Raw genomic sequence first — 18,178 nt, 5'->3', positions numbered from 1 at the left:
GCAGGCAGTGCGAGGGCCGAGCGAGACGCGTTGGAATCACGCTGACGCCTTGCCCATCGCATGGATGGCGCAAGCATGCTCACGGTCGCGGGTCGCACCGGCGCCACGCCGTCCAGGGATTGGCCGCCGGCATCCGTGCCACTGCATCGCACCGACCCCCCCACGTCCTAGGAACCCTGGCCCTGTCACCACCAGGGGGTGGTTCGGCAGTGGCTGGGATAGGGAGGGAGGGGGGAGGAGGCTGCTCGGCTTCCCCACCCACAGTGAGGCCTCTCTCCTCCTCGAGAGGGAGAAAGTAGAATGAGAAAGAAAAACATAAACAACCAAAAAAACCAGAAAAGAGGTTCGTTGGAACGAGAGAGAGGTGAGCGAGATCGCTCAAACAACAGAGAGCCCAACGCGCAGTGGGCAAACGCACATACACACACAGACACACAGACATACACAAATATATAACGGGAAGGATGTCGGCGGTGGTGGCGGTGATGGTGATGAGGTGGTGGTGGTGGTCTGCGAGGTGGCAGGCAAAACAGATACACAGAATGCCGAAAACACAGCAAGCGCGCGCGCCCAAGATAAGAGAGACATGAAGGTAAAGAGAAGGAAGAGAGGGAATGACAAGAGAAGACAAAAAAGGAAAGATGAGGCGAAAAGGAAAAGTCGGATCCCAAAGGTGTGTGTGCTTGTGCTTGTGTGTGTGTGTGTTGGGGTGGTGGTCGTGGTGGAGGGAGAGAATCACTACAACGAGGACAGCGATCACAAGCCGACAAGATCCACCAACAACGAGCCTCACCTTCCACACGCGGACGCACAGAATCGTATCAGATGAAAGTCGCCGCAAATCCACACACAAACACAGATCATACGACACCAGCAGGATTGTATTGGGGAGGGGAAGGGGTGAGGATGTCCTTTCGCATACCAAAGGAAACAAAAATAAAGGAGATATTATGACGCAACATTGACGAGTTTGTGTGCCCTTACATGCGCATTAAAGCGTGTGTTACACATTCGCTGTTGAGGCTGAAACCAGAGGATACATCTTGTTCGCCTCTGTTTCTTCTTTTTTTTTGTTGCTTTTACGATGCACACATGCTCGACTACAGCTCGTTTTCTGCCTATGCGTCTGTCCACACACGTACCTGCGCGGAGCGGTATGAGCGCTGTTGCTGCAGTGTTTGCTGCGGTAATGATCAGACCGAGACAGAGGGGTGCCACAGTCACATCTTCCGCTCTACACACACATACATACGTGTAAGGGGTGTATGTGTGTGCATATGTATGTGATAGCCAAGCAGATGGGGAAGAAGGGGGAGGGGGGCAAAGCCAGAAAGGAAAAAGAAGAACAGGGCCGAATGGAATACATAGACAGGATACAGCAACTCACACCCCAATCAAAAAGGCAGAGACAGAAACGAGAGAGAAAAGGACGCGTGAGCAGATAAAGATGCACACAAACATACCGATTCTCGCAACACTTGTTTATTCCGTGCTCTAACTAGCACGACCCTTCTCAGTAGAGCTCTTGGTCCTCGTCGGGATCCGCGATCATCGATTCCGGGTTCTTTGGCGGCTTCAACAGTGCCTTGGTTGGCACCCGGTTCACCTTCTCCTGGTGGAACGGGCGTTCATCGAGGTCTTCGTGAGCGCCGTCCGGGTCTTCGGCCCCCAACATGCGTGTCTGACGCGTTAGCGCACGATCAATGCTCCCGCCTGAACGAGCTGGCATAGGGTTGTTGAAGCCGCGGCGCTCAGGTGACTGCCGCTCGTTCACGGAGTTGGAGGCGCGAGGACCCCCGATGACGTCATCAGAGCCCACATCGAAGGTGCGCAGCGCACCGCGATCCGAGGTACAGTTCGGACTACGACTCGCCGGGGCGACGACGCTCTTCTTGTCAGTGCGCTTGCTCGGTTTGCTTCCCATTCTTTCCCTTTTTTTTATTTAGGGGCGTTCAGCTGCTTCGGCTACTCAACACTGATCAGCGTTACGCTTATGCGCGCCCCCAAGCGTCCTTGAAGAATGCGATTCCTTGACGCAAGAGGCGATGAGACAAAAAAAAGCGAAAAAAAAAGAAAAACGTGCTGTGCGCGCGTGTGAATACGTGCCTCTCTACCTCTCCAACGTCTTCTCCTTTAATTTGCGTTGATGTCTCCCTGCCCGAAGCGACGTGGCAAACGGCGCAGGGCGATAAAGAAAGGAATAGACCGAAGAATTAGACGAATGAAAAATACAGAAAGATAAGCACAACGCGAAGAAGAGCTCCAGAAAAGCGGATAGGATGGGGAGGGAGGGAGGGAGGAGAGAGGGCGGCAGCCGTAAGACGCACAGCGACAAGGCAGCTAATCAACAAATATACAGATATATAAGCCTAAAAGAGCCTATACACACACGTGCCTTAGTCTTTGGATGTACGCACGCACGCACGCACACGAAGACAAGAAAAAAGATTAAAGCAGCACCTACCACCGAATAACCAAACAGAAAGAAGGAGAGACGCAATGATGGTCAAGTAAAGGTACACACGATGAATCGCGCAAGAAAGCAGCGAAGAGGAGGGGGGAGGGGGAGATGAGAGGAGGCGATGAGGAGCAAGTGACGTATCGCTGACTAGGGTTGAACCACTTTTCTCAACACGTACACGTCTGTTCTCTTTTTTCTCCGTTCTGCGTGTGCCGATGGTTGCGCGAGATTCTATGGCACTTCTTCGGTGACGCACAAACGCCAATACACGCACGCACGAACAGGCCCTTCTATCTCCCACTACAAGTAAAACATGAAAAACACGCAGAAAAGGCAAAACTGGGCAGAGCGAGGGAGGGAGACCAAACCGATAGCGGCAGATGTGATGATTGGTATGGTGGTGAATGAGAGCAGATTCACACACACACACATACACATACATACACGTGTTATCTCGAGAGGAGTCTGTATAGAGTGGACACACAAACAAAACTAAAAGAAGACGCACAGACACACACACACACACACACACACACACAAAATGAGTGATGCGACAACGACGATGACGGCGGTGTAAGCGGGGAGGGGGTAAGATGATGAGGAGCAGGGACGCAGAAAGACACGCGCACACATACACACAAAGACTCAGGGGCAATCGCTTCTCGTGTTCACGGGGTGTTTGATGCGCACGTTGCAAGAGCAGGAAGGAAAGATAGGGAGGAGAGAGAGGGCGGCGCACACAGGGAAGGTGATACTTGCGACACTAAGCTCCAGAGTGCCGTGAGTGCCGAAAGGATTTATTGGTGCGTGTATGGATCGTAGGTGTGAGGAAGGAGAAGGGGAGAAGAGGAGGGGGTCGGTAGAGTAAATCAGGAGTGTATGCGCCCTGCCTCCGCACAGGGGAGAGAAGATACTCAGGGCGCGCGTTTACACGGCACGTGGGTGCAGTGCATAACGCGTGGGAGGGTTTCATGAGCGCGTACCCTTAGCCACTGAACCCTTTGCATATGGTGGAAGTGAAGAGACCAAGTACGAAGGGGGGGGGCGACGAGGAGGGGGGAGGGCGGAAGGGAGGTGCGAATCCTCTTTAATCTCCCCTGCCCGTGTAACCGCGCCGTTTGCGGGGTGTGCCGCTCCCTGCAATCCCGCGCCCCTATGTTTGGTGTGTCTGTGTGTATGCGCGGTTTGAGCCATCCGATGGGTGTTTTTTTTTCTTTCGTTCCGTCTTCCTCAACTCCGAAACACGCTGACTGGCGCACACGCACACACACACACACACATGTATAGATGTAGATCGATACACATTTGCTTATACAAGGGTGCACGGAGAGGGAAGGAGGAGTGAGGGGGAGAGGCCGAATACAGGCGAAAAGTAAAGCAGCGCGAAGAAACGAAACGAAGCGAGCTGCCCGAGAGAGAGAGAGATGGAGGGGCTGGGCAGACGTGTGCGCGTGCGTGTGGGGGAGGGGATCATGGCGGTGGACAACGCTCGGATGAGTAGAGCTCATGTGCGCGGCTTGTCGAGGGAGCATCCTAGAACATAAAGAGGCGGAGGACACTAATAAAAGGGGGAAAACAATGGAGCACAACAAGGTGTAGAATGCGTGTGTGGTTGTGTGTGCGTGTGCAAGTGTGTCCCAATGAGCTGAACGAGGGAGTGCGACATGAACCATCAAAAACAAATAGAAAAGGGTAGAATGATAGACAGGAAAAAGCAAATAAATGAATGATGAGAGCGACGCCAACGAGAGAGCGAGCGAGCGAGTATGTGTGTGTGTGTGTGGGTGGGTGGGGTGGGTAACAGGACTTGGAAGAACAAGACGAAGGAAAAGAGAGAGAGCTTGCGGGAGCAGGGGGGAAGCCGCGGTCACCACTTACTTCTCTCTTGCCGTCGTCCCGTGCTACCCCCTCATTACCGATATCGTGCCGTCGTGCCTCTGTACGTCAACACGGCCAGCCGATATCATGCGCACATTCGACTACGCACACTCATGTACTTGCGGGTAACAGAAGATAGAGAAAGAGCGCGTGCACACGGGAAGGGACAAAGTAAAAGAAGAAAACGAGCGCCAACCATTTTGTACAGATGAAGCCACGAGGGAGAACGTCCGCAGTGTACAAGAGGGAGAGAGCCCATACACCGACACACAGCGGACTGGGTGGCAGTGCTCAAGGAAGTGGGCCACAGTGAAAGGTGTCCCTCGGGTTCCAATCTGGCTTTTATAGTGCCGCTGTTGCCGCTTATGCTGCCAAGGCGTCCTCTGCCGACCCCATGAGCACATTTTTGTTTCGCTACAGCTCTTTGTTCTGCTCGCGCTGCTGTTCCTCTGCCTTCCTCTCACGCTCCTCCTTTTCTCTTTTCTCGGCTTCGCGTTGCGCACGGTTACGCTGGAGTTGCTCAAGGACGCCAGCTGAAACACCTCCGTTCGGAAGTCGACACACGCGCTGCTCCGCAAGCTTAAAAGCTCCATCGCTTTCTCTCGGGATCGCACGGGGGCGGTTGCGCCAGATCTCGTTGCTCTCGGCCCTCATGCGCTCGAGGTCACTGGGAGACACCGGGTTTGGCTCACTCACCGCCTTCTGGTCCTCCTGCCCACTCGGCGGCATTGGGTGACCTGCGATGGTTGCGTGTGGGACTCTTACACGAAGGGCGTCGGCGGACGCGCAACAGAGAAGGACAGAGAGAGCACCAACGACGACAAAGGCGAGCAGGAGGTGAGCCAAAGACGCCGCTCTCGCAGCTAGCCTTGGTTTGTGCATACAAGCTTGTGCGTGTGCATAACGTTTGCTCAGGTCTGAGGTGGAGCTTCGGCGGGGTGGAGGGGGGGGGCGCGCACAGAGAAGTATGGTGTGATGAGAGGGAGCAGTCACAGAGGCGCGCGCCAAAACCAAATGCAGCAAGGCGAAAAGAAGAAGTCCACGCTCGCTGATGAGATGAGTGCGCAAGAGTGACAGGGAGGCGACGCAGGTAGAAGTGGGAACGGTCGGACCGATGAAAGACACCGCGAAGTGATTTTGCAGAGAGAGAAAGAGAGTTTATGTGTGGTATCTGTGACGCGCTGGACTCCTGACGTTACGGACAGTAGGATGCGCCGAGGAGGTGAATGGGGCAACGTGTGTGTGTGTGTGTGTGCGTGTGATCACGAAAAGCGGTTACGAGTAAGTGGCATCATCAGCGTTGAAGGGGAGGAAGGAAAGGCCAGCAGATGTCAAAGACGACACAGAGAGATACATGAAGAGATCTGGTGCTAAAGGCATAGTGAGATGCACGCCGTCGATGTCTCGGTGCCAGCGTGCTCGTTCGTTGGCTATCACACACATATATATATACACACACAAGCACATAGCCATACATATCGTTGAAATACTTCGAGGAGAGGGCGGGCGGTGACACCACCTTCTGCGATCTCTCTCTGTCACGTACCCAGACGTGCACGGGAGTGTATCCGCGCGCCACCGCTGCGGAGAAACATCAGAGCCTGCTGTTAATCCCATTTTCCTTTATATTTTGGTGGGAGAGGCGCGCGAAATGGAGCGATGCCGTCGACAGTAGAAGAGGGTAGAAAGAAGGAAGGAGAAGCAACACGGAGTACACACGAGCAGCAGGAAAGAAGAAAAGCACGACGGAAGCGCCGACCTTCTCACGCCCTCCCGGAACACATCACCTGCTGCTTTCTCGGCACTTGCTCCCTCCTTCAGTTACAAACACCCACACACAGATGCCTTGCGGCACCATCTCAACCATGGAACGGCGGTGACCCGCCTTTTTCGGAAAAAAAACTTTGGTCCACAGCGCTCGTCACAAGTGTCGCACATTTGTTCTACCTCCTCGGTGACGTTAAACCGAAGAGGGGTCGATAGAAGCGGCTCTGCGCGCGCAGCCAGGATCGATGCGCGACGCGCCAGAGCAGGCTAACCGCTGCCACGTCGGGAAGAGCGATTGCGTGTGTGTGCGTGCGTGCTTTGTTGGACACCGTAATGGGCTGCAAGGCATTTTTCTACTTTGTTTGCCCCTCCTCCTCCTCCCCCCTCTCGGTGTGCCTGCGTCCGCCGTGCTCTCGTTTCGTTAGCTTTCCGCCCAGCTCGCCGTCTCACTCGTTCAGACCTCATCGTGAGGCGAGCGGCGCCCTTGTCGTGCGACACGGTCGACAAGGCACCAGCACAGAAGGGAGAAACAAACAGCCAAGACAACCATGGAGTAACAGCACAGCATAGTACCCATAGAAGCACCAATAGCCATCACGAATTGGTGGTGGTGACAGGCGGTGGGTGGCGGCGGCGGGGGTGGTGGACTTGGAAAACAACAATGTAACAAGCACGGCATATACACATATGTACGTGCGAAGGACTGTGAGAGGGAGAAAGCGGAGGACACCGTGAACGACAATGCACGTCTGCCTGTGCGCGTTTGACGCGCGGGACAACGTAGAGGCGACGGCGGCCAAGGGGAGGAGGGGGGGGGGCAAAAAAACAATCAACCACCCCCATTTCCTCCTCCCCTCTGGCCGCATGTGCGTCTCCTCTCCGTCACCTCCCCTGCACTTCCTAAACCTTGCAGTTCTATGGCCTGCCTCTGCTGCAGCTCGTGTTTTGCGCATTTTCGTCAGTCCTGCTTCAACTTCACCCCGTCCTCCTCGTGCATGTCGCGGTGCTTCAGGTGGTAGTAGTAGACTGCAGCAAGGAACACCAGCACTACCGCAAAGGCGAGCGCCAGGTTTGCTATTACCTTCAGCAGCATAAAGTGCTGACCACTGACACAGGGGACCTCAGCGCACTGCCAAGCTGCCATACGCCGCTTCAGCCACGGATAGTAGCCAGGGTCGTTGTATACGTTGAATTGGGGTAGATGAGCGGCATCGTAGAGGTCGATCGCCTTCACCGCATCGTACTCCTTCTCTTCCTCTTCCAGCGGCTCCACCGCGTAGGATGGCAAACTCTCCAATGTGCGCTCCAGCGCAACGAGGGGTGCGCCAGCTCGCTGCACACTGTGGAGTGTGATGAGCACTCTTGTCCGCGCAAGCACCTCCTCGCGTGAGGCTGCTACTACATCAGCGTGCCGCGCCGCCGCCACTCGGTCCCCAATCACCTGCACCGTTCCGAACTGACGCTCCATCGTCGTATTGCGTGTCAGAAAGAGGTGCCGCTGAGACAAGCCGTTGCTCTTTGCGTCCTCTTCCATCCGCGAGGTTGTGAACCAATGCGCCAGCCACCCGACCAAGGGTGCCTCGCGCACTGTGTGCGTCAGGCCGCTGCTCGTCACCTCCACGAGGCTCGACCGCCGTGGCGGCAGCAGCTTCGACGCCGGCAGGGTCGGCGACTCTCTCGGGAGGCTGTCGGTGAGGGTCGCCGTCGGACCTTCGACGCGAATGTCCTCCTTTGATGCCCGCCGCACCACGCCGAGCTCGCCCAGTTCTGCGTGCCCAGACAGGAAAACAAAGCGCTCGACTTTGTACTTCTTTAGCAGGAGGAGCAGACGACTGCGGGAGGCGGGGTAGAGGTCCCAGCCCTCGAAGGGCTTGTTGTCGTTCAGCAGAATCTGCCACGGTGATGCGATGAGAGTGACCGCGCAGTGCGCACGACCCGCCGCATCGCCGGGGCTGCGCGCAGTCGGCGCCAGGTACGTGGCGAGTGTGCGCTCCAGCCATGCCCACTGCCGTCGCCCAAGTAGGTCGGCCTCCATCACCCGTGCACGCACGTCGCGGATCTCAGCTAGCCTAGCGTCCGATGCAGCGCCCTTACTACCGCGGAGGCGCAGGTCAGTCTCCTCGCTGCTACGCAGCAGTGCGTCTACCAGGTTTGGCGGCGCCGTCCGCTGCGTCCGCACATCGAGAGTTACTGTGCAGACGCTGTGCACGAAGTGTGCCGCGAGCGGCGCGCCGGTGGGGGCAGGAATGCCGGTGAAGGAGTACAGCGCCCCGGGAGTGCCATCACCAGTGGCGTCCTTTACGGCGAGCGGGTGGCCCTTCCAAATGTATGCTAGGTACAACCGGCGAATTGCCTCTGACTGAGCGTAACTGCCGTCCGCGCCGCGCCGGCCGAGGTCGCGGTCGTCCCAGATGCCGCTCACAAGCCCGTCCCTGCCAACGACTGCCTCGACAAACTCGCGGTAGTACGTGCTTTCGGTGAGGAGCTTGTACTCCTGCTCGACGCCATCTGAAGGGCGCGCGAGGCTCCGGGCCACGCCGGCCTCATCGACGTCTGCGTAGACAGCGTTGCCGAGCCATAGGAGGAGGTCTGTGTGGGGCTTGCTGCTATTGCCGCCGGCTCTCTCGCATTGCGCGGCGATCGCGGAGGCGATGCTCGTCATCCAGAAGGACTGGTCACGGCTCTGGCGATTGCAGCTGGCGAAGGTCACGTGCGTGAGAAGCTCCGTTGCCTGCCTTCTCGCCTTCGACATCTGCGAAGCCCCAGTTGCCGCTGCTGCGAAGGGGGATGCCGCCACGAGACACAGCGCGCCAAACACGAACAGGACCGATGCAAGAGACGCAAGCAGCTTGGGCGGCAGCAGCAGCTGCTGCTGCGGCGCGCTGCATGGAAGCACCGCCGTTCGTGACGCTACAGAGAGCTTCATGAGTGATCAAAGGCAGAGATCCTGTTCACTGGCAGCGCCGATACGACGGCCTGCGAGGCGAGATAGGGGGAGAGACGAGCTAGAGGTCTGCTATACAGCAGCTATCCCACTCGCGAAGGCGCATAAAACGCCGAGAAGTGAAGTACGCAGAGAGCTCCCAGATAAACGGATGCGGGTAAGAATAAGGGCATGCGTGTGTCTGTGCATTGTGGGAGTGCACCACGAAAAGCAAAACAAAAGCCGCCGCCACCGCAGAGAGTCCCCTGCTGCTGCTACTGCTGCTCTCTCACAGTTGCTCACTCGGAGATGGGAGCTTGCATATGCGAAAGACATCCCTCAAGACGGGAGGGCGGACACACCTCTCTCACTGCGTGATATCGCAGGGTTCAGTGCTCCCACTGTGGGCGGGGAAGCCGAGCAGCCTCCTCCCCCCTCCCTCCCTATCCCAGCCACTGCCGAACCACCCCCTGGTGGTGACAGGGCCAGGGTGCCTAGGACGTGGGGAGGTCAGTGCGATGCAGTGGCACAGATGCCGGCGGCCAATCCCTGGACGGCGTGGCGCCGGTGCGACCCGCGACCGTGAGCATGCTTGCGCCACCCATGCGATGGGCAAGGCGTCAGCGTGATTCCAACGCGTCTCGCTCGGCCCTCGCACTGCCTGCTGCTGGGGAGGCTGAGTGCCACCCTGCGAGGCGGGTGGGTGGGTAGAGTTTGGGTCAGGGGCCGTGCACAGATGACTGGGTCGGCGCACTGCTGTGATGCGTGTCTGCGGCTGCGTTGCACCGCGCGCTGGGTGCCTGTGGCAGGCCCGGTAGAGTGGAGCTTAGCGCATGTTGTGTGGCGCGGGAATGGACACGGAAACAAAAACGAAACGAGAAAGACAGCACCCCGAATCCCTTGAACGCGAGAGAGGGGTGTGACAACCATCCGCGCGGCCTGTACGCCGGCATACACACATGACAACATCACATCATGGGAGGAAAGGCAACCACCTCTTTGAACGACCCCTCAAGAAAAACAACGATGTGGCTCTCTGTCGATTGAATTCTTCCGGTGGTGCGCGCCAGCCACCAGCGGTCACGCACGACTTCATCGAAATGTTTGTCTGTGCTGCCGTCACCTGGAGCGCTTCCCTCCGGCAACCATTCGAGGACTTTCCGCCCACGCGGTCATGCGGGATAGGGTCGCAATCAACAGTAGACGGTGCCTTGTGTGCGTGGAAAGCTAGCATGAAGGTACGCCGTTGCCCGTTCCCTCCTCTCCTGCGACACACTCAACACACGCAATGAGAGAACAAACACCAGCAGCAACAGTCGGCGAGGGAAACGAGTGCAGGTGCCACGTACACACACGCAACAACAGCGACTCAATAACGATGAGCATGTAAAGAGCCCCTCCTCCCCCCCCCCCACCCCCGCTCTCACTCTTTCTCACGCACTGTCTCCCGACAAAGACGACCAGCCAGCGAACGTGCCTGGGTGTGCCGCGTGTTCTGCATAGAACCACAACCAAACACACATACATAAACATACCTGTAGCCGCATCTCTCTCCCCCCTTCCACACACGTCAGTGCCTCTCTGTCGACGAGATGCTGTCCCGATTTCTACTGCTGCGGTTGCTGATGCTGCTCCACGGCATTGTCAGCTGCGCCGCCATCCAGTGTTGTCATGTTAATAGCGTTGCCCACCACGAAGACCGCACACACGGAAGCAGGTGGCAGCGCTTGCACGGCCCGCAGCACCCGCTCAACAGTCTCGAGAGACTCCTCGTTGACAGCGGAGAGAATGTTGCGTACGTAGTCAAGATCGGTCGTCAGTTGTTCCAGCGCCGCGGCGTAGCGGCACTGCATCGCCTCACTCGCGCTTGACGTCGCTCGCTGTGTTTGGTGCTCCCGCTGTTGTTGCTGCGACGGCGGCACGGACCCAAACGGCCCTATCTGCAGCTGCAACACCTTTTCCTTCACAAAGGTGCTCACCACATCGCTCACCACCGCCCTGAGCCACTCCTCCGCCTGTTCCTCGATCAACGCACGCACTCCATCTTCGGCATCTGCGTCGCTGGCACCATTTCCAGCGCTGCCAGTCCCTTGAGCGTTGCGGCGGCACTCTGCCACAGCACCGGAGCCGAGAGTCTCTAGCGTCAGAGGCAGCTCCATGAGCATCTCTCCCATGTTGCGCACCGCGCTGCTTGGGGCGGCTTGCCCTTGAGTGTAGGTACCCAAGGGTTTCGATGCGCCTGCCGCGACAGGAGTGGAGCTAGAGGAGCCGTCGGCTGAGGCTGACGCGTTGCCCCAGTACGGCAGAGACGTGTAAGCTGCGACCGTGGCGAGGATCGGTCGCGTGATGTTGTTCAGGATGCTCTTCTGGATGAACTCCTGAGCCTCCTCCACCTCATCCTTCAGCGGGGCCCACACACGCGTCTGCAGATCAGAGCAGAGCACTGCAGCGCTCGTCGGGTAGCGCTCGTGTACCGTGCCCGTCGATAGCCAGTCCTCCACGCTCTGCTGCGCCCTCATCACGAGCGGACGCACGCGGCGCTTGTAGATGTACAAATACTGCAGCAGCGTGTGCTGCGACGTGCTGGGCGTCGGCTGCAGCTGCGCGAGCATCTTCGAAAGCGACGCGTGCCAGGCCGTCGTACATCGCGTCGTAATCTTCTCCGGCGCGTAGACGAGCACCTCCTGGATCGCATGCGTGAGCACGCTCGTCAGGCTGTCCTCGTCGAGCTCGTCAGCGGTGGCAGTGCTAGCGACAGCTGAGAGAGCCCTCGATAGCGGCTGCTCGCAGAACGCTGCAACCGGTGCGCAGACACGCGCCGCGTACCGGTCCAGCACACGCTCCTCGTGGAAAAGCCCGGCGAAGAGGCCGAGGGCACGGTGCGTCACCTCGCGCGCGAGTTTTTCCAACGGGTCCTTCGCCGTCACTGGCGGCGTCGCAAAACCCGTGCTGGCCGACGACTGCTCCCCTGCCATCCCTTGTGGTGCCGCCGTCGTCACGGACGTCGCGGAGATCTTGATCAGTTGAATGGCCGAGAGGCACGCCACAAAATCGGCGTTTGTTGTGTCGGGCCGCTCGGTCAGCAGTGGCTGCAACGTCGATTGCACCGGCTCGTAGAGCTTATGGAGGATGATGGATATAACTTCCAGAGCCTGCACAGCGCGGGGATCGTCCTCGACAGCGATGTGGCCGCCTCCACTCGCCCCCCCCGTGGGCACTGACGCGAGCGCCGCTGGGGAGGCCGTCGCTGCAGAGGGGGTAGAGGCGCCAGGGGGCTTGCTGCGTGTCGTCGTTGCTGCTTCTTGAGCAGCCCCACTGGCCCCTGCACCGCCTGACTTGGACGAAGACGTCGCCTGGGCCTCCTCCAGCGTGCGCCGTACAAGGCTGGACAGAAACGTGAGCTCACGCGACACAAAGGCGTTGTCGTCCGGGATGATCTCGCGGCGGAGCAGCTCCGCCACCGCCGCAGCGGCCACGTTGCTCCTGTGCACGCCAGCACCTCCACTGCTCACACACGCACGCAGCTTCTCCTGCTGCATCGCCGCCATCTGCGTCGCAGCCTGCTCCCCGTAGCACTTCAAAACGGCATCGGCACGTCCTATGCTGTAAAGGGTCGTCATGAGGCGAGTAGCACGCTCCAACTGATGAGCCAGAAGACACGCCACACACTCCTCCTCGAGAGCGTGCTCAATATACTGCTCGAATAGCTCAAGCTGAGCCTTGTACTGCTCTCCGAAGGTGTCATCGACAGCTGTGATTTCCTTCAGGTCTTCCCGAGCTTGGCGGATGATGCCGGCGACCTCGTCCAAGTCGCGATGCCGAGCCGCCGCCTTGCCCGACGACGCGGAGCCATTCACGGGGTTGCCAGCGGTGATCGGGCCGGCGCTGCTGTCCGTTCCCTTTTCTAGGCCGTTGAGAGCGTCGCTGCCGTTGCCGCTTCCTGTTTTGTTATTCGTCGACTCGCGTTGCTCGACGAGGTACTGCAGGCTGCGGATGCTCTCCTTCACGCGTGCCGCCTTCTCCAGGTATCGCCTGCACCTCTGCAGCTTTGACTCCGAGGCCTTGCGCAGCTGCAGCTCCGCCACATAGGCTTCGGAGCCAGCGACTACGGCGGGGTGGACGACGCCCTCGATGCGCTGCAGCTGCTCCGTCAGCTCTGCAGCCTCTGCCGCCATGCGCGTCAGCTCCATCGTGGTTCGCGGCAGCCGCACAAGGGTGGAGGAGATGAGATCCTCAATCCCGGCGCTGAGCTCTTGACTGTGAGTCTGCACGCGGGCATGCAAGAGTTGCACCAGCTGCTCTTCCAGATGCAGAGGCTTACGGATAGATGTCGTCGTCGCAGACGCTAAGGATGCAGTTGAAGCGTGAGAGGGTACTGGCGATGCTGCGGCAGCAGCGGTGGCGCCGGCGGGCGACACCTCCTTCGCAGCCTCCACCAGGCGCGAGAGCGCCGTGTTCAACCACCGCTTCACGTCGAGGTCATCGCGGCTGAGCTGGCGGATGTCGTCCGCGATGACGGTGTTGAGACGGGCCATGCAGTCGCTAGATAGAGCAGTGGACGAAGCGTCGGCGACAGTCGCCACGGAGGGCATCGACAACTGCGGCTTGCTGGGCACTGCGGCGCTGGCAGGCGTAGCTGCAAGTGAGGGCAAGGGTGCCGTCTCCATCGCTGACCGGAGGGGGGGGGGCGGCCGCCACTGTCTATTCGACCGCCGTGCAAAACGCTTCTTCCTCAGGAAGCGAAAGTGTGTAGGCGAGAGAGAAGTTGCTGTGCAGGTGCTACGTGTAACACCGCTTAGCCCTCCTCGTCTTGTCTGAGTGGCAGCGTACTCACGGATCTCTTCGCGCCTCTACTGCCGCTGCTGCTGCGCGAGCCCCGCGTCTTTGATGATCTTCCTCTGCCTAAGTGTATGGCTTTCTCTGCTATGTTTGCCAGCGCGCATGTGTTGAACACATCACAGGGGTGGAGCGGTGAGGAGGGCCGGGCAGGAGAAGTGTGCCAATTCAAAACTGAAGCGGGTCAGCATACGACAACATGTCAGGTGTGCCGCTCTGCGTTGGAGAGGGTGGGGGGAGGTTGCACCACACACGCACACGCACAAGTTTACACACGTAAGCACACCCTGAAATAAGGGAAAGAGAGGAAGGGAGTGGGAAGGGGGAGGGAGGAGGCTGAGGTGAGCTGACCGATCACGGTGAAGCGGACGTGGAAAGGTGCAGTGTGTCCATGACGACCAACGCTGATCACACCCAGCCCGCCTCTACGCACCCTTCCTTTGCACTTCAAGCTGCTAGAGGGTGCAGCTCTTTCCTTTTGTTTTCGGGTTTATCGGGTTTATCGGGAATGTCAGGGATCCGCGCGCACGCAAGGCACACTCTCACTCCTTTTCCTGTGTTTCTCTCTTTCCCCCGCCTCCCCTCCCCCCAACATACGTACAGACATGCGCACGTGTCCACATGCATCGCAACGCAACATCGGTCGCTGTCTCTCCAGCCCTTTACACGAAAGTTTTCACGCTCCATGCACGCAGGGCAGAGAGCACGCGCGATTGATGTATGTTAAAGATCGGGCTGGTCGTTCGAAGAAGCATCGACTCCGCAGCCGCGGAAGTGTTTGGTAAGCCCAACACTACGCCACAGCTGCCTTCTTCGTTGCCGCTTGTGCTGCCACTCTCGCGCCCTGGGAGGTACGAGCGGGCAAAGGCGCGTTCAAGGTAGGTGGACGGGTAGGCGGCATCGGCGGCGGTGGCATGAGTCCGGTACTGCAAGTTCTGCGCTGCACTCAGCCCCGAGAGCGAGTAGCAGGTGTGGTACCCGTCGTGCGCTGTTTGAGGCTTGTCCATCAAGCCACCAATCTCGGGATCCTGGCAGCAGCGCAGGACGTAGTCCTGCAATTTGCGCTGGTTAAAGTAGAAGTCGCCGACATCGGCGTAGAGGAACGCTTGGCGCGCTCGCCATGCCTCCAGGCTGCCCTGCACGTCTCCCGCAGCTGCGCCACCGTTGCCGTCGCAGCCGCGCACCGCAGCGAGCTGGCTCTCCAGTAGGCGCTCGTACAAGGCTGTGACGGCGGCTCTTTTTCCCTCCGCCGACCGCAGCACCGCATCATCGGCGCCGAGAAACTGATCCACTACACCCAGTCGCGTAAGATGCTCACTCTCGGCACGGTCCCAGGCGTCATCGGCGCTAGCGTGAATCATTTTTGCGTCGAGTAGCTGCGCATGGTCCAGCAGCACCACCTCCCGGGCCCGAAGACAACGAGCGGACGAGGCGGAATCTACATCCTCCCTATCACCATCTTCGCTAGTTCCTGCACCGTCTCCGTTGCGCGAATGTGTGGTAGGCACTTCTGTGAAGCATTTTGTGTATGCCTCGACCGTGCGCAGCAGCACGTGCGATGCGCCGATCCAATGCGAGTAGCAAGAGTCGACCAGCTTGTTTGTGCGACCGTTGAAGCCGCCCTCATAGTTTAGTTGGCGCGCGGCCAGCCAGCGACGCAATGACGCCTGATGCACCATGTGCGGCTGCTTCATGAGCAGTAGGGCGGCCAGCCCGCACTGGGTGTATGCCCCGTGCGCCTCCGACGCGGTAGGAGAGCATGTGAAGCCGCCTTCGTGGGTCTGACACGCGGCGACGAAGCGCGCCGTCTGCAGCGTTAGCACCGGAACGTCGCGCACGTCGTCCACAAACTCGCGGCGGCCGGCCTCGCCGTCAAAGGTTGTCGGATCATCGAGCCCGAGGAGAGTTGTTATGACGGCGGCACAGTACGAGGCGCGAATATCCGACTCGCCTCCGCCATGCACGCGAAAGCTACCGTCCTCGTTTCGCAGTGTGAGGAGCCACCGCTTGATGGCGGCACGCGGGAGTTGCCGCAGCGGTGCCCCGTCGTCATACCAGCTCAGCATCGCGAGAGCGCAGCAGGCTGCGTAGGAGGAGGCGATGTGCGGCTCTTGGTGCGTAGCCCCTCCTGCAAAACCCATCACCGGCCGTGAGGAACGTTCAGCCACCTCTGCGGCGTCCTCCACTGGTGGCATCCAGGTGGCACTCGTCGCGTCAGCGCTGTCTCTCGAGTGTGTCACGGATGTTGTGCTGCTCCCCAGAAGTGTCCAGGTGACGTGGGGGTCGTTCACTTCCTGGGCTCCACGGGCAGACGTGGCGGCAGCCGCGAGCCGGTTATTTACCTCCGCTTGGCATGTGTGGTCGACGCTGAGGCAGCTGTGCAGGAACGCCACGATGGCGCTCGGCGGGGTACGGTGCAGCACTTCGCTCTCCATGGCACTCAGCACGTCGGCAGCTTGCAAGGCCCAGTATACGATCCACGGTCGCGACGGGTAGAGACTGGAGAAGCCCTGTGGCGTCACGCTGAGGTTTTCCATGAGAAAATGGACGTGTGCGGCACGGTAGAAGCGCGGCTCCGTGTAGTCAAACGGCTCCGTCAATGTCGACGCTGCTGAGGCGGAGGAGGCGTTGGCGCCTCTGCCATCGCTACCGCCGGCGCCACGAGTGTCCTTCGACGACGACGACGCGGCGGATGAAGAGGAAGCGTCGTTGACTTTGTCCGGGTGACGCTGCCACAGGGCATAGATGTGAGGGTTCGTGCTGCGCAGCTGCTCGAGCAGCAGCAGCTCCGTGTTGCGCTGCGCCTCTATCGTGATGGTATCCGGTGCCAAGTTCATCATTGCCCGAGAGATGCAGGGACGAGAATGGGGGACGAAGCCTGCAGAGTGGCAGTGTAGAGCTTGAGCAGTCGATATCGAGAGGGGGGGGGGACAGCGATGCTGCATCCGCGCGGCTGTCGCAGTCACTAAGAGACAAGAGGAGAGAGAAATCTCTGTCCGGGAGGTGAGCGTTTTTATGAAGTTATATGCGTCTCACCACTCTCTGCGGTGTGTGTGGCGCACCAAAGGGGGGGGGGCTGATATTGCTGGGCAGCACTTTAGGCCCGCGGAGATGTGCTCCTGTGAGGGGCAGACCAACTAGGTGTCAGGCATGCCACAACGTAAGCACTCAGAAGAGCGTCCGCAAAGGTGGCTGGACAACAGGGAGAAGAAACGGACATGTTCGGACAGCATTTATGCCACCGTCACCGCCGGTGCGTGAGTTTATGTGTGACGTTCTCTATTTTCAGACACGAGGTCGATGAAGTGGTAGTGGGGGCTGCGGAGGAGAGGGGCACGGATGACGGCGACGGCGGCTTGAAGGGTAACGGACGAGTACCTGGCCCCTGTTGCGACGTCGCACGTTGGCCGCTCGCGGTGGAGCCTAGCTTCCCCTCGTCGAGACACATCCACACATGCTTTCAAGTTCGCTCGATATTTGAGGCGTGCAGGCGGCGTACACAGGCGTGAGTGCAAGGCCGTTGCAATTACACTGAACGAGAGAGAGGGAGAAGAGTTGCGCGTCATCAACGGAAAACAGCAAAAAAAAAGCGAGCGTGCACAGATTCATGGGACTTGCGACGAAGGGAGAGGACGGGAGGGGGAAGCGCAAACAACAAGGCACCACGCACACATACGAGTATATATGTATACATATATACCCGTATGTGTGTTTGTGGACAATCAGTGCTTCAGCTATAAGCAATAGGAAGGAGGAGGTGGGGTGGGGAGGAGGAGGAGACGGAAAACTCAGGCATGCACGAGGCGCATCCGGCCTCCACTCTCCCCCCCCCCACAGACCATGATGTGCATCTACACACGTGCGTGCCACCGCGCGCACACACAAACGCAAGCGCATGCCAAGGTATGAGCGCATAGCATGAAGCGAACAAGCCCACCGCGCCTGGGCAGCTGTGCATTTGCCTGTGCTCTTCTGGTCCCTGTGGCCGCTTCTTGAGTGACTCCAAGACACACTCTCGTTGGTCCTCTCCTCCTCAATACCCCCGACGTTCACCTCCGCGTTGTATTTCTGTCGAGAGTGAAGCAATAACGAAAGAAGAAAGAGGGACATCAGCGCAGGCGACGGACGTGTGCGCACGGCCACACCCAGGAACAACTGTGGACGCGTGCAGTAACAGGCGAGTTGATCGACAGAGGCGAGGAAAAGCAAAAAAAAAAAGGGAGGGAGGGAGGAAGGGAGAGCACGCACACACACGGCTATGTAGTGTGCTGCAGCCGTGGCGCCTTCTACCAATATATATTAGATGCATCGAT

The 18,178-nt window shown here is 58.9% G+C and overlaps 4 protein-coding genes across 4 annotated transcripts; all 4 read right to left on the bottom strand.

Annotated features, from left to right (window-relative positions):
* Window positions 1-1,513: 1,513 nt before the first annotated feature.
* LDBPK_261480 (hypothetical protein, unknown function) lies at window positions 1,514-1,675 on the bottom strand (the record flags this gene model as incomplete). The annotated part of the gene is made up of 1 exon (XM_003861687.1): window positions 1,514-1,675. One exon carries the CDS (start codon window positions 1,673-1,675, stop codon window positions 1,514-1,516), a length of 162 nt encoding a protein of 53 aa, XP_003861735.1.
* A 5,389-nt stretch (window positions 1,676-7,064) lies between these two features.
* On the bottom strand, window positions 7,065-9,032 carry LDBPK_261470 (hypothetical protein, unknown function; the record flags this gene model as incomplete). The annotated part of the gene is made up of 1 exon (XM_003861686.1): window positions 7,065-9,032. The coding sequence occupies one exon, from the start codon at window positions 9,030-9,032 to the stop codon at window positions 7,065-7,067; it is 1,968 nt and encodes a 655-aa protein (XP_003861734.1).
* A 1,604-nt stretch (window positions 9,033-10,636) lies between these two features.
* Window positions 10,637-13,696, bottom strand: LDBPK_261460 (hypothetical protein, conserved; the record flags this gene model as incomplete). The annotated part of the gene is made up of 1 exon (XM_003861685.1): window positions 10,637-13,696. One exon carries the CDS (start codon window positions 13,694-13,696, stop codon window positions 10,637-10,639), a length of 3,060 nt encoding a protein of 1,019 aa, XP_003861733.1.
* Window positions 13,697-14,527: 831 nt separating this feature from the next.
* On the bottom strand, window positions 14,528-16,705 carry LDBPK_261450 (farnesyltransferase beta subunit; the record flags this gene model as incomplete). The annotated part of the gene is made up of 1 exon (XM_003861684.1): window positions 14,528-16,705. The coding sequence occupies one exon, from the start codon at window positions 16,703-16,705 to the stop codon at window positions 14,528-14,530; it is 2,178 nt and encodes a 725-aa protein (XP_003861732.1).
* Window positions 16,706-18,178: the final 1,473 nt, after the last annotated feature.

Source organism: Leishmania donovani, chromosome 26 (genome assembly GCF_000227135.1).
Source record: "Leishmania donovani BPK282A1 complete genome, chromosome 26".
NCBI lineage: Eukaryota > Euglenozoa > Kinetoplastea > Trypanosomatida > Trypanosomatidae > Leishmania > Leishmania donovani.
Note: the sequence above shows the minus strand (reverse complement) of the source record. Positions and strands in the feature narration are given on the sequence as shown.